This window comes from Euprymna scolopes, chromosome 15 (genome assembly GCF_053919585.1).
Source record: "Euprymna scolopes isolate OS-2025 chromosome 15, ASM5391958v1, whole genome shotgun sequence".
In the NCBI taxonomy this organism is placed as follows: Eukaryota; Metazoa; Mollusca; class Cephalopoda; order Sepiida; family Sepiolidae; genus Euprymna; species Euprymna scolopes.
In genome coordinates this window covers 20874314-20890150 of record NC_136496.1, presented here as the reverse complement: position 1 = coordinate 20890150, position 15837 = coordinate 20874314, and the positions used below count along the sequence as shown (strand labels likewise).

At 31.7% G+C, this 15837-nt stretch overlaps 1 protein-coding gene across 2 annotated transcripts in view; it reads left to right on the top strand.

The window, feature by feature from the left end:
• The window catches only part of LOC145293744 (uncharacterized), a 276588-nt gene that overhangs the window by 204507 nt on the left and 56244 nt on the right, over positions 1 to 15837 (top strand). For both annotated transcript variants that reach the window (XM_080140219.1, XM_080140221.1), the window contains exons 7-8: positions 3515 to 3588; positions 12193 to 12265. In XM_080140219.1, the coding sequence (XP_079996345.1) occupies positions 3515 to 3588; positions 12193 to 12265 (147 nt within the window). The remainder of the gene's footprint in view (positions 1 to 3514; positions 3589 to 12192; positions 12266 to 15837) is intronic.

Here is a 15837-nt window from a genome sequence, read left to right as displayed (position 1 = left end):
GTCAAATATATATGCCATAGATTTATTTCACACACACAGACACAGACACACACACATATATTGTGAAATATATATGCCATAAATTTATTTCACACACACACACACACACACACACATATATATTGCCAAATATATATGCCATAGATTTATTTCACACACACGCACACATATATTGTCAAATATATATGCCATAGATTTATTTCACACACACACACACACGCGCATATATATTGTCAAATATATATGCCATAGATTTATTTTACTCACACACACACACACACACACACACACACACACACACACACACACACACACACACACACACACACATATATATATTGTCAAATATATATGCCATAGATTTATTTCACACACACACACACACACACACACACACACACACACACACACACACACACATATATATATATATATATATATATATATATATATATATATATATATATTCCAGCTTACTATTTTCCAGAGGTGAAGCAACCAATGGAATTTAAGCAAGGTTGATACAAGAGTGCTAAAACACTACTTACGTGAAAGAAGTGAAACATATTTTTTATTTATTAAAGTGAAATATTAAATCACTAACCTAAAGTGAGAAGGGTTATGTTAAGTGACATTTTAGACACGAAATCAAAGCCAATATGGGGAAAAGGGATATCAAGGCTTAACAGAATAAATAAGAAGAATAGAAGGAGATAAAGAAGGAAAAGGAATATACAGATAAAAGGAAGAAAAGGAAGAAAGAAAAGAAAAGAAAGAAAAATAAAAGAAAGAATAGGAAGACAGACGAAAGAGAAAGGGTCAGTATGATTACATTACATTACTATAAGAAATGAGGAGGGGCGAAAAAATTTGAAATACACCAAGTTTAAGGGTGTTAAAATAACATGCCAACGAAAGAAATCGATGTAAACGGGGGAGGGTGGGTAAAGACAAGTTAGTAAATAGGGGTTGCAGTAAGGCACTTATATGCGTGGCACACACCTAGCAGGACATATACAACTATTACTCACATATGTGTGTAAAGAAATAATAAATCACTGAGACGACTTCATGCAAAGGTAATTAGGCTGCGTTCTCTTGAAACAATATATTTATCACAATGAAGTTAACAATTTAAAATTTAAAATTAAAATTTCCAGCAATGAAAATTAAAGATATAATAATAATAATAATAATAATAATAATAATAATAATAATAATAATAATAACTAGCAGGGCCTGTGGAAATTCCACAGAGGGCTCATTCATATGTAATATATTGGTGTTGGCATTCTTTAAATGTTCAGTGTAAATGGAGACACTCTGATATTATTGTAGCTCTTTTTGTTAAAATTGCTAAAGTATTTATCTAAGCTTACACGAACGCACGGTAAATCTCGGTCGTTAAGTACGCTTAAATAAGATATTTTAATTCTTGCAGATTTCGTATATATTATCATAGAGTTAATGTTCTATCGATTTTTACATGTTATAAAGTTGCGATTTCAAAAATGTATCCATATTACTTGGGTGCATGAGCTTGAATCGAAACCAAAATAAAAACTTATAAAAATATTTGTGTATATATATATATATATATATATATATATATATATATATATATATATATATATATATATATATATATATATATAACTTCCTTCAGCCATAATCGAAACCAAAACTTATGAAGAATTCTTTATAAAATTATTTATAAAAATAATAGATGATTTAAGTGCCATCAGCTATAGTCGGAACCGAAACCAAAACTTATGAAGATTCTTGGTAAAAGTATTCATGACAAGAAATAGAAGAACAAACCAAGTAAACGATCCGTATGTAAGTGTAGCATAAAAGAATGCACACGGTATCGTATTAATATATAGATTATGATGATGATCATAATAATAATAATAATAACTGCAATGATACTACTACTACTACTACTACTACTACTACTACTAATAATAATAATAAAGCCTTTAATTTTAAATATCAGCTCCCTCATTGTCGAACACTCTACAACACTGGTTCATTACATCTAGACATGAAGAAATTTAATTTCCATACATCTCTGAAGAACATCCCAACCATCAATAATTGGAATTACCTTCTGGTCCTTACAATGACGATAGATGAATTATTGAGACGAATGAAATGGAAAACGAAGTTTTTTCTACATAAATCTGATAAATACCATTACAATATGGATTACTATTTCGGGTTTAGGTACGAGGACACTGCACCCCGTGTTAAACAACTGAATTTATTCGAGAAGGATTTAATGGATATTGACAAGGAAATTACCTTTCATAAAACCAAACTCCACTTCTAGAGAAAGTTGGATCTTACGGTTAAGTAAATTAACAAATGCAAACATATTATTGTTAGGCAGATAAGACACAACATTTCTATAAACTTACCAAACAAGAGCACCACAAACTGCTTGAACAGAATATCACTAAAGATTATATAAAATCTAAATAAGACCTCATAAATAAAATAAACCGTAATAGCAAGACTTAAACAGACACTTTTAAAATAAGTAATAGAGTTAGCAAATTAAACACTAATGGATGTTATATCCTCCTTAAAGATCATAAGTAAACCACCAACTAGACTCATCAACCCGACTAGACCTGAAACAGGAAAAATTAGCAAAAAGATACTTGAAAGAGTCAATTGCCAAATTAAATCTGCGTATAAATTAGACCTCTGGGTAGACACTGCTGAAGCAATTAGTTGGGTTTCTAGTATTAAACACAAGCATAATTGTTCTTTTATCCAATTTGATATTGAAAATTACTACCCTTCAATTACTATCCATCTTTGCGAGGAGGTACTGGAGTTCGCCTCAATTTGTTCCGACATAATGAAGACCGAAATTGATATTATTAAGAGATGTGGAAAGACGATCTTAATTAGTCAAAATGAACAATGGACCAAAAAGGACCAACAAGGTTCTTTTGATGTGGCGATGGGATCCCTAGACTCGGCTGAAATGACTGACATAATGGGCCTGTACATCTTATATAATATCACTAAGAGTGTTCAGCTGAATACTATAGGCGATGATGGTCTGAAGGTAATAAATATCGAAAATGTGAGAACGTAAAAAAAACATACTTAGAGAATTTTAAAGAATTAATTTCAAAGTCTATATTAACTCTAATCTAAAAGTAGTACATTTCATTGATGTAACTTTCAATCTAATAAAACAATCATATGAACCATATAGAAAGGGCAATGCTAATACATTATATGTCCAACTAGTGGCAACTCATCTAAAAAAGAAATCTTCAATGCCCATAAAAACTTTTATAGTAAAGCCCTTAAAGACAGTGGATACAAAACACCCTTCATAAAATCTTTAACAAAAACACCCTCAAAAATATATTTTTTTTTGGAAAAAAAATATTTGTCGAAATCCATGCGATGTGCAAGGGTAAGACTTTTAAAAAAAATATCCGAGAAAGAATTAAATTATTATTTATTCATTTTTTGTATTTCACAGACGAAATCTCAGCATCTGTCGAATCTCCTTGAAAATATTGAATCGCAGTTTGGAATTAAAAAAGACATTCTAAGGTAAGAAATATTTGTCTTCCTTTAACAAGATAAGGAGATAAAAAAAAGTACAGTGGAGTCATCGTGGGACATCTTAGTGATCGTCTCATCAGAAGGAGGCGTTAACGGATGTGTTCTTACCCAACTGATATTGTCCCCTAGCTTACTTCAATGGTAATATTTACAAAATATATTTTTTTAAAGATTGTATCAGAGCACGGACTCGCGTATGCTAATGCATGCGAAATGACGACACCGATAAGGAGAAATAAAAACTTTAAAAAGGATATCACGTTAACGGCGGGGATAACGTTCAAGATCACGCGAAAGGCGTGGATGATGTTCGAGAGCTCGATGACGTGAGGGACGCCACAGCGGTAACGAGATAATGAAGAAATAAATGTCGTACAACAACAACAACAACAACATAAAAAGCGAGTTGAAGTTCTTTCCTAATTTTTGTATCCTTTGCGACTGAGACTACAATGTGTTGGTCCCTGGACAGCGTTACAAGATGAGGATTGAGCATTTACTTACTTGTATGATTTAAAGTACTATTTTCACTTTTACCAATCGTGCTGAAATAATAGCGTTACTTTTAGAAATGTGGAGGGGGTTGTTAACTAGTCTATATTTTTATTTAACAATTTAATAAACAAAGGATACCGCAAACATTAAATTTTACTTGAAAATATTATCTAAAAAACTCACACGGTTCGTAAACTGCACAAGTAAATTTTGATCGACATAAACTCCGACCTTCTTTAGATACTGTTTTCAAACGTTCTGTCGAAATCTTGGATCCATACGAAATTATTTCTCACACGTCCTACTACGACCCCCCCCAATCTTTTTGTGAGATTTTCTTGCTTCCTTAAAGCAAGGCAATATATTTAAAGCAGCTTTTCCAGAACATCTAAATACGCGATGAAGCCAAAACAATTTAATAAACAAAGGATACCGCAAACATTAAATTTTACTTGAAAATATTATCTAAAAAACTCACACGGTTCGTAAACTGCACAAGTAAATTTTGATCGACATAAACTCCGACCTTCTTTAGATACTGTTTTCAAACGTTCTGTCGAAATCTTGGATCCATACGAAATTATTTCTCACGCATCCTACTACGACCCCCCCACAATCTTTTTTGTGAGATTTTCTTGTTTCCTTAAAGCAAGGCAATATATTTAAAGCAGCTTTTCCAGAACATCTAAATACGCGATGAAGCCAAAACAAATTATAGGTATCACGTCTGATATTAAGAATTTAAACTAAATATCCTTTTCTCTCAGACCTGGAAAAAAGCTACTATTAACCTGTTCTGTAGACTTTGTGCATGGACACATTAAATAACCATGCACATTCGCATATCTCGAAGCGAACAGGAACTACGCACATGCGTATGATCGTCTGGAGTAATACTCAAAGAATTCTTGCTGAAATCTAGAAAAAAATCATTTGATTTCAGAAAACTGTTTTCGGATTTGGTGATAAATGACGGACCCCTGTGTGGAGAATGCTATTATTAAAACGGTAGCAGCATGATTGAAAATAGATGTTCCATTATTTCAGGTAGCTTAGAATCTTGCCACAGACAACAATCGTCTGGGAGGAGACTGGTAAACAAAGTGTCACATGTCATTAATTTAATTAAACAAGAAATCAAATAATCTGATCTATTTCCTTAATGATATACTAGTAAGTCTAATACGTTACATTCTAAGCGCACGAAAATTTCGATTCATCGTGCAACTAAACAAGCCATGAGGGTCACGACGCCAGAAAAGCCGATCTTAAAACTGTCGAAAGTGAATTTTTATTGAAAATGTTGTCCGCAAATACAAATAATAATAAAACACAAAATCCGTTACTGGTCAGCAACAAATTTGTTGTGTGCGTTTTCAGCTGATTTAGAACGAATCTGATGCACTGAATCCAAAAATTACATCAGGTTTGCTCAATAAGGCCAAATTAGTGCGATATAGCCATATTTTGTTGTTTTTTTTACGTTTTTATTCACGTGTACGCATGTGCGGATCATTTTATATGACATTGGTGGGCTTAAATGTCCTGTTTGATTGCGAATTATTATTTTAATGACAAGAACTATTCAGGTTCGATAATTCTTGGTGATTGTGTCGAAAAATGGATCAATTTGATGTACTAAAACCATGAAATCTTCTAAAAATTAGTATTCAGCATACAGAAAGGAGGACCCGCTAGTACAGGAGGAATCGTTGCCTCGCAAAAAAAGGAACATCCTCAACGGCCCTCCGGTGGACAAAGACAGAATATTCTTCCCGCCGCTGTACATAATGCTTAGTAAAGCAGTTCATCAAGATAGAAAGATGGTGAATCCTTCACTAACTTGTGCCAGGCTCTTCCAGGATTGTTACCAAGGAGAAATTGAAAGCGGGCATGTTTTACGGTTCTCAGATCCGGCAGCTCATCAGAAATAAAGAATTCGAAGACTCAATGAACGAAGTGGTACAGGGAGCGTGGAATGTATTTGTTTTGGCAGTGAAGAATATTTTTGGTATATTTTATTGAGAGGAAATACTAATTAAATCTCAGAAATAAGTAATTTAAATACGTAAAAAAATAATTAAATATTGACAATAAACTTCAACCATTATGACAAGAAGTTTCTGCTGAGAGCATTTTGATGTCAATTCCAAGAACAAGAAGACAGCTGTTTGCAAGTTATGTCAAACCACGATATCAAGGGATGACAGATCAGCAAAAACTTTTACTATGACTAATACGCTGAACCATCTTAGAAATGCTCACCCGGATAAAAGTTGCAGCTAAGAGAAGGAAACACAATGAATATTTAGGGACAGACATTCCAGGAACAAGTGGTAGCAACTATGCGCCTCCAGCAAAACACTAAACCACTAGAGAATTATATTGGCCAAGAAGAAAATTTGGGATAATAATGGCCACAGGTTACAAGAGGTGATGACTCATTTCATTGGTGGAAGAAGACACAGGAGACATCACCACTGCTCCGTGAAGAGTGAGAGGCTATTTAGTCCGGGTGATAATTTGCATGAACTTACGAGGAACAGGCTGTAGCCTGAGAATAGAGAAACTTATATGTTTCTGCATTACAAGTAAAAAGTATTCAACTTTATATATTGAGATGACTGCAAGAGCAGAGCATTCAGGCGGCAAGAATAAAAGAGGGAGTAGAGCAGGTGCAGAACTTCAGCTTACAATTATTCACTTAAAGAATTTTAATTTGTAGTTGATTTATAATTTTTTCCTTATCTAGCTGTTCAATTATATTAATCGAGGAATTGGGAATTGTACTTTGTATTTTGCAATTTTATTTAATAAAGCCAAAACAGCCATAATAATGGCCAGACACTTAACAAATATTAAGTTAAATTAGCATTTACTATGTTAATATGTCAAAGCTGTCTGATGAGTTACTTGGTAGTGATGAAATGGTTTAATTTAAATAGGAGAGAGAGAAGTAATTGATCGGTACACCCCTGTATATATATATATATATATATATATATATATATATATATATATGAGCAAACAGTTATTAAAACATGTTAAAAACACGTTGAAAAAGAGTTAAAAACATATTTAATCTGAAAAGGAAACACTTGATAAGTGGATAGTCCTTAATCTGCGGAGTTTCGAAGAAATACTTTCTTTCTCATCAGAGGGTAGGGATTAGCAAAATGCGGGATCGGATTTTGCATACAAAAGTATTTGATGAAACAACAAGTAAGTCAAAGATCTTACTTGTTAACAAAAAGTGGAGCAGAGGGAATATGGCGTAGAAAAAGGTGATTACACGTGAATGGGTAGTCTGGTGAAAGGTAAATAATCCAATGACGGTACTAGCAAAGATACCCGACGTTGCTCGGGATTGAATAATGATCAACCTATATTTAACGCTCACATATTTTTTATTGTAATCGACATCTGTGAAATCTTCCATTTTTTAAAATTAAATTGATTAATTGCGGTCTCTAATTGGGAACCTACATCGGTGCACCGGGAGAAAGCTGAATACGCCTCCCCGCAGTGACTTAGTGCACAATACATTGTAGTTAACATTGTACTGTAGAGAATTTATTGTTGATTTTATAAAATTATTTTTATAGATAATAGCTTGAATTAAAGTTTAAAAGAGCAAAGGATAAGTAACATGGTTCAGTTATGCTCTAAACACAAACATTGATTTCGAACGATCTCTTGTCATATCAAACAACCCAATGTGTTACATGATAAGGGCTGTCCCCTTTTTATGTAAGTATAAAAATGGAGAATTTAGTTTAAAATGAAAATGAAATAGCAATAGACAAATTCGAACCTCGTAATTTAGTTTAGAAATAGATTACGTGTGAGAATTTAAAAATGTAAAACAAACATTTGTTTAGAATATAGATAAATATTTCAAGGAAAGAATGTAAACTCTCAAGTTTGTTATGAAATTTTAAATTGAAAGAATGCAGCTTATAAGATAATGTTTTTAACATATTGAATATAGGTTAAAATTCCTTTTGTAGAAATAGGAAAAGTTTTGGACACGTATGTCCATAACACGTGAAAGAAGCACATATTTTAACATGTGTATGACGTCACGGAAAATAGAAAGTTCTAGGAATAGAGAAAAAAACTTGAGAGTTAGTCAGTCAGTGAAGAAACTCGGAGGGAGTCAGATCGTATAGGGAGCGAGACGTCACGTTGAAACTAAAATGTGAGACTTTGAATTCTTGGTGATGGAAACGGCCGGTCGTGACGAAATAAACCATTATGTGTTTTGTAAAGCTCGTCTTGTCTTATGATCGTTACAAAAAGGTAATGTGAAATTGTATTATATATTTGTGTTATAAAATGTCTTTACATACACGTCTCAACATCATCATGTCTACACAATGTCCGAACTGTCTGAACACTATGTCATCACTCAAAGAGTTTTCTTCTTCTACACAATTAAGGAATGAACGTTTAATATATAAGAATCTCTCCTAACATGAACAATCTCTCTAAGTCTCTTACATCAACATTCCTCTTAATAAATCTCTCTCACTAAGAAAAAGCATCACTTATAATAAGACTCTCCCAATGAAACCCCTATATGTAACAAATGTTTATTTTATAAGTCTGGACTTTCTGCTTGTGCGGAGATAATTGCTTTAATTAACATTTAAATGGAAAAAAGTCAAGTATCACGGTTCAATTGTGCTCTAAACGAAACGTTTATTTCAAACGCATCACTATCATATCAAAGAGTCTACATTTGATTTTATATTGCAGACCTTAATGCTTATGTGGCAATAAAACTTCTGAAATAAACTTGTGGTGATAACTTTAGTTAAAATTGCTCGTTCCTTCTTTTATCAGATTTCCTTTCTCGATACTTATCGAAAACAACTCGATACAAACACTATCTAAGAACACTGCCAGATATATGAAGTACATTTTTGTGAATTTTCTTAAAAAATCGGTCAAGCCGTTTCAGAGTCGATTAGGGAACGAAGTCACACACACATACATACATACGGAGACAACGTCCATTCTCTCTCCCTCTCCCCCTCTCTCTCTCTCTCTTTCTCTCTCTCTCTCTCTCTCTATATATATATATATATATATAGTCATTCATATGCAGTACTGTTTCGCTGTTTCAAAGCTCATCAGTGCGGCTCAAGCCAGGATCGAAACCTAATAGCCCAAATGACAGTCAAGGCTTCTCACCATTGTTTGAAATATCAGTTCTCGACGATAATTCTTGGCCTGAAGACGTAATCCCCCAGCGCGGGTGATTACATAAATATGTATGCACATATGTAGCCATCAATGTTTGTATAAATAAATTTCATATACCTGCCCTTTTTACTCATTGAGCACTCTTTGGTAGACACATGTTGTTTCATTGGATGTACTTCTAGGAAACTAAACTCTACTGGCTATATATATATATATATATATATATATATATATATATATATATATATATATACGTATATGTGTGTTTGTATGTGTGTGTGTATATACACGTAGACAATGTTCCATTTATATAATAGTGTATATATATATTATTATATAAATAGAAACATAATTATCAAAGTATACTTACGCAGATAGATATGAAAAGTCTTTATTAAAGTTTGTGCCTATTTCCATTCTATGGAGGCTAGGCGTAAACGCAGACCCTACAATTTCATCATACCATCTCTTTTTAAGTTTAAACATACTTATCAAAGTATTCTTATATACATCTATATCAAAAACACTTTTAAACGTTTTTTTTTAATTTTTAAATATTTTATTTCCATACTTTGTGGAACAGGCGCGAACGCAGACCACACAATTTTAATGAACAACCGTTCTGCAGGATCAAACATACCCATTCCTGTGTCTCGATACATCTTCTATCATTATATGCAATCAGTTTTTTAAAATAGTCAAGCATATAGGAGCCTATTCGTGACCAGACACACACACACACACACACACACACACACACACACACACACACACACACACACACACACACACACACACACACACACACACACACACACATTCAGCTTTATATATATATATATATATAATATTATCTATCATATTGACATTTTTTAAGTTGTTATAGATCGCTTATTTTGCGTTTAAATAAGTTGCATAAGAAGATTGTCTCTGTGGTTCCAATTCCTATTATTCTTAATATAATGGATATGCCAACAAATCTGGTCTTTTTAATGCAATATAAAAGGTCAAAATTTAACCACAGCTGAATCAGTTTCTTTGTCGCTTTTCTCTCGCTGGCTTCGTTTTAAAGGTTATTCTAAAGGAGAAAAAAGAAACAAGTACGGATATTCTTCACATATATGTCTTCAAACGCTTCCAATAATATTTTTCACTTCAATCTGACAAGATAATAACGATATGAATATTATTCCAAACCAAAGACAGAACGACGGAAATGTTTTTCCCAGACTTTGTAAGTCGTTCACAGCAATGTTTGTTTAAATTTAGCAAACACGAACTCCGATGACAATCGCGTCTGAGGTTTTGTTAAGTAAAACAAGTACACCATTGTTTGGGAAATAACGCCATTTGTCAATAAATAACAGAACCTTTATAATGAGATAAACAGAAAAGAAAAACCGTGCAGGAGTGTTAGGAGAGATAAGTCACGAAGGTGAGATAATAACTAATAATAATAATAACTAATAATAATAATAACTAATAATAATAACTAATAATAATAATTATTATTATTATTAATAATAATAACAACTAATAATAATAACTAATCATAATAATAATAACTAATAATAATAATAACTAATAATAATACTAACTAATAATAATAATAACTAATAATAATAACTAATAATAATAATAATAACTAATAATAATAATAACTAATAATAATAATAATAATAACTAATAATAATAACTAATAATAATAATAACTAATAATAATAATAACTAATAATAATAATAACTAATAATAATAATAACTAATAATAATAATAACTAATAATAATAATAACTACTACTAATAATAATAATAATAACTAATAATAATAATAACTAATAATAATAATAACTAATAATATTAACGATGAGAGAATTTGCACGTCTGTTTTGGCGCTTGTACAGTTTAGGTTTTCAATACAATTTTTTTGTATTCATGTTTGAATATTTCTATTGGGAACAAGGGGAGATAATTCAAAGTCTTGTTAATGTTTCGCGTAACTTATTTGGTAGGAACAAAACCAGCACAATAAATTAACGCAATAACACTATAATTAAATAACGTAAGTGTTATTTATTCTGCATTTCAAATCACCAATTTCTCGATTAAATTCGACACCGTTGTAAAAAATTTCCAACTTCCAAACGCAACGATCTTTCCAGCTGACTTCTACACGTCTGCGTAAGTAAAACGCCTTCTCTTAACTCACCTCATGCTCGCTTTACGTCCGCTTTTACAGATCAGTCTCATTTGCATAAACATTTAAAGTCACGTGATTATTTACAATTAAACAAACTGTCTCTCCATGTTAGTTTTTCCTTTCTTTCTCTTTCATTTCGTTCCACGACTGACCCCTAGAATTATGCACGCGTGCTGGTCAGGAAAGTCACGAGTTTCCCTACAAAAACAAAGTAAAACATTATTTAAACAACGTTTTAAAAAAAAAAAACAATTAGAATTTCGAAATAAATTATATTTTTGTAGTTATATTAAAATGTATGATTTGGAAAAATTACGAACATATTTTTTCATTTGTTATCGAATTTTTCAATGAACAGAGTCTCTAAGAAAATAAAATAATGAAATTAACGAAAGTTGTTATTATATGAATGAATTATATATGAATGAACATATAACGTGAATAAAACGAACGTTTTCATTCTACAAAATTAAATATTGCGATAAAACCAAACGAAATCATTCAAAGTTATAGTTTTGAAGCATCATTTGTCTCCCCTTGTTCCGAGTGAAGTACTTCAAAAATTAAAAACCCCCAAAATTGTTCTCAACACTTCAATTGCACAAGCGCCGATTTTTCCCCCTTCTTATTTGAATTTCTTTAATTCCATTCTGATATTTGTTTATTTATATGGACCATTATTTTGCAGCGTCCCAGAACTGATTGCCGGAACCATTGATGAACAAATTCTTATGATATACTTAGCACTTCTTAAATGGAAGGTACGTAGAAAACGCAATTCTATAAAATCACTTATTTACAAGTTTTAAAATAAATAATAAACATTTCTGAGAAATGATGGAACTACGTTTTTATTTTACGGCATATCAACATTTTTACTTTTTTTAATGCCGCTCTGAAACAGAGAGAAGGAGAGTTTTAAAATATAATCTTAAAAAGATAAGATACAAGTTAGAAAAGCATTTCATCAAAGGCATGGAAATTGTTAAAGAAACTGTTCTTACTATAGGCTTTAAATAAAGGTATAATATTCAATTTGAAATTTATTTATCTTCAAAATGCACTTTTATTAATTTTACAAAGTAAGGTATAAAAATTTAATTTAAATTAAATCCAAAAATTACCTTGGATTTATTTTATGTAATGTACATTTTGTTGCAATTTAAAAACATTATATTTCATCTAGCAATTAATGATATAGATATAAAATTTTCAATAATTTTTTTAAAAAGTGGAACAAAATGTACATTACATAAAATTAATACAAGGTAATTTTTGATTCAATTTAAATTAAATTTTTATACCTTACTTTGTAAAATGTATAAAAATGCACTTTGAAGATAAATAAATTTCAAATTGAATCTTGTACCTTTATTTTTAAAGCCTATAGTAAGAACATGCTTTTCTAATTTGTATATATATATATATATATATATATATATATATATATATATATATATATATATATATATGTTTATACAATAACTGTTCTTTTTACAGTATTGCTTCCAACAAAGCCTTCATCAGATGATGACTGGGTTCAGGCATGGTTTCTGGGACCGAAGGACCATTAGCACTAGCTTAGAGCGCCCCACCAGCATCTCACAATACCATCAGACTTGTTAGATTGTTGTCAGTCTGCGTGATTGCCATATCCACAATTATGCAGATCGAGCCGTGTCTTGTATTTTCTTTATGTATTTTTTTCTGACAGAAAAAGACAAAGATTATTAAATAACATGAAGTTTGTAATAAAATCTCTTACAACTTCTAAGCTGTTTGAAACGGATATATATATATATATATATATATATATATATATATATATATATATATATATATATATATATATACATGCACTTTGAAGATAAATAAATTTCAAATTGAATCTTGTACCTTTATTTTTAAAGCCTATAGTAAGAACATGCTTTTCTAATTTGTATATATATATATATATATATATATATATATATATATATATATATATATATATATGTATATATATATATATACGCTTGCTCTTTTTTTGAAAACAAAGCGGTTAGAGCACTGTACAAGTGGTGGACGGATGTCTGTTTAAATAGACATCTGGCGAGATTATTTACGGGCACTGCTCCCGTGGGTCGATCGGTATAACTGCTGACTGTCAACAGGATGGTTCTAGGTTCAACCCTCGGCTTGGGGAAGTGCTAGTCTAGCGGCACTGATGAGTTGTGATACAACGAAACAGGACTGTATGTCGATGACTACAAATATATATATATATTTATATAAAACAACATACCCCACATTTTTATCCTTTACACTCGAACTGTGTTGCGACATGCATAATGATCAGTTAATTAGTTAAAGTGTGAATCCTGCCCATAGAAATATATATATATATTTGCTTGATTGAAGCAGGTGGCTGTTTGTGGAGGCGGGATGTAGACATGTTTGTATAACAATAAACAAGTATATATACTTATATATATATATATATATATATATATATATATATATATATATATATATATATGCAGTTTTACATGTCCAGCTAATATTATTAATCTTTTTTATCAGTATTTTACTACACTCATTTTTTAAGATTAATTTACTCTAATGTCCTTCATAGCAACAGCATCTTTTCAACATAATTTATTTTTTCAACACTACTTAATAAACTTATCTGTATCTTAAATTGCTGATTCTCATGCCAAACAAATCAAAAAAAATAATCAGAAAACTAATAAGTATTTAGAAAAAGAACAGGAAAACTTACTAAAGCTGAAGTTGATTTGGGATTAAAACAGAATGTTTGTTTGTAGTTTGACCAAATATGAACCGACTACGAGTTGTTGAGTTGGCAGGTGTTAGTAATATGGAAGGTGTACTTAAGGAAATGAGAGGTAGGCATGCATATGAATTTGATGATGCACGCATTTCAGAGATGTGGCAGAACGATTGAACATGAAAATACCAGGTGCTTTTGAGGTGGTAGGTGTCACTAATGTAGTAGGTGCTTTTGAGGTGGTAGGTGTCACTAATGTAGTAGGTGCTTTTGAGGTGGTAGGTGTCACTAATGTAGTAGGTGCTTTTGAGGTGGTAGGTGTCACTAATGTAGTAGGTGCTTTTGAGGTGGTAGGTGTCACTAATGTAGTAGGTGCTTTTGAGGTGGTAGGTGTCACTAATGTAGTAGGTGCGTTTGAGAAAATCAGAAGTGGAAATGTAAATAAAATGTAAATATTTTTTCAATACCGAAATTAAATGTCTTTCCTCACAAACGTTACACAAAGTGTTCATATGTGCTGCTTTTTCTTTCATTATCACTTCTTGTCATCGTTGGCCATGATTCTCCTGTGGTTGTTGATTCCTTATCTGTTTAGCTAGACAGACAAAACTACACGAGCATGAAATACAATGGAAACTTGTTGGATTTTCAAGGTTTTATTTAGAGAGAGTTTTCTCATTAAAAACCACATGAGAAGTTACTGTTGAACTTGAGGTCGACCACTCAACAGTCGTTCACCATTTAAAGCAAATAGGGAAGTCAAAAAAGCCCCGACATTTTTCTTGTAAGAAAGACATCAGTAACCCACACGATCAGGTAAAGGCCGCCAAAATCCCTAAGTGAAATTGACTTTAGCAGGACAAACTGGATTCAAACCTGGAATACACCTCTTATCTCTTGAAATCACACAGGATGTAGATTACTGACGATGCATCACACATGTGATGTCTTTGTTTTATCGCTATTTCTATGTTCAATCCCTCGTCCCCCCCCTCGCCAATATTTCACGAAAAACACCCGTCTGGCTGAAACTACTGTCAATAATTTTCCCCGCTCTTTATCTGTGCCTAAATCCTAAGCGTAGATTCCATGAGCAAACTTCTTTCTTAGAACTGCACGCCAGTGGAACTCTCTGCCGCTTGCCTGTTTCCCACCTGACTACAACTTGGATGTCTTCAAGTCCAACATAAAAAAACTCCTGACAAAACCGCCCCCTTAAGTAAGACACTCTATCAAAACCCCCAATACTAATGATTACTACAATACTATCTCATTGATTACTGTACACGTAATAACCCTTATCCCTGAGTGGCCTTCGGGCCTTGATAAGTGGTGACCCCCATGTAAAAAAAAAAAAAAAAAAAAAAAAAAAAAAATATATATATATATATATATATATATATATATATATATATATATAACTTTATAGAAAGAGATATATCACTATTCTAAATGTTATGGGAATCGCAGTAATAATTCTCGAGTATTAATGCATGGATTCTTTGAAATAGACATTCTCGGCTGTTGATTCATGACTTCAAATGTCAAGTTGAAAGTAAAAAT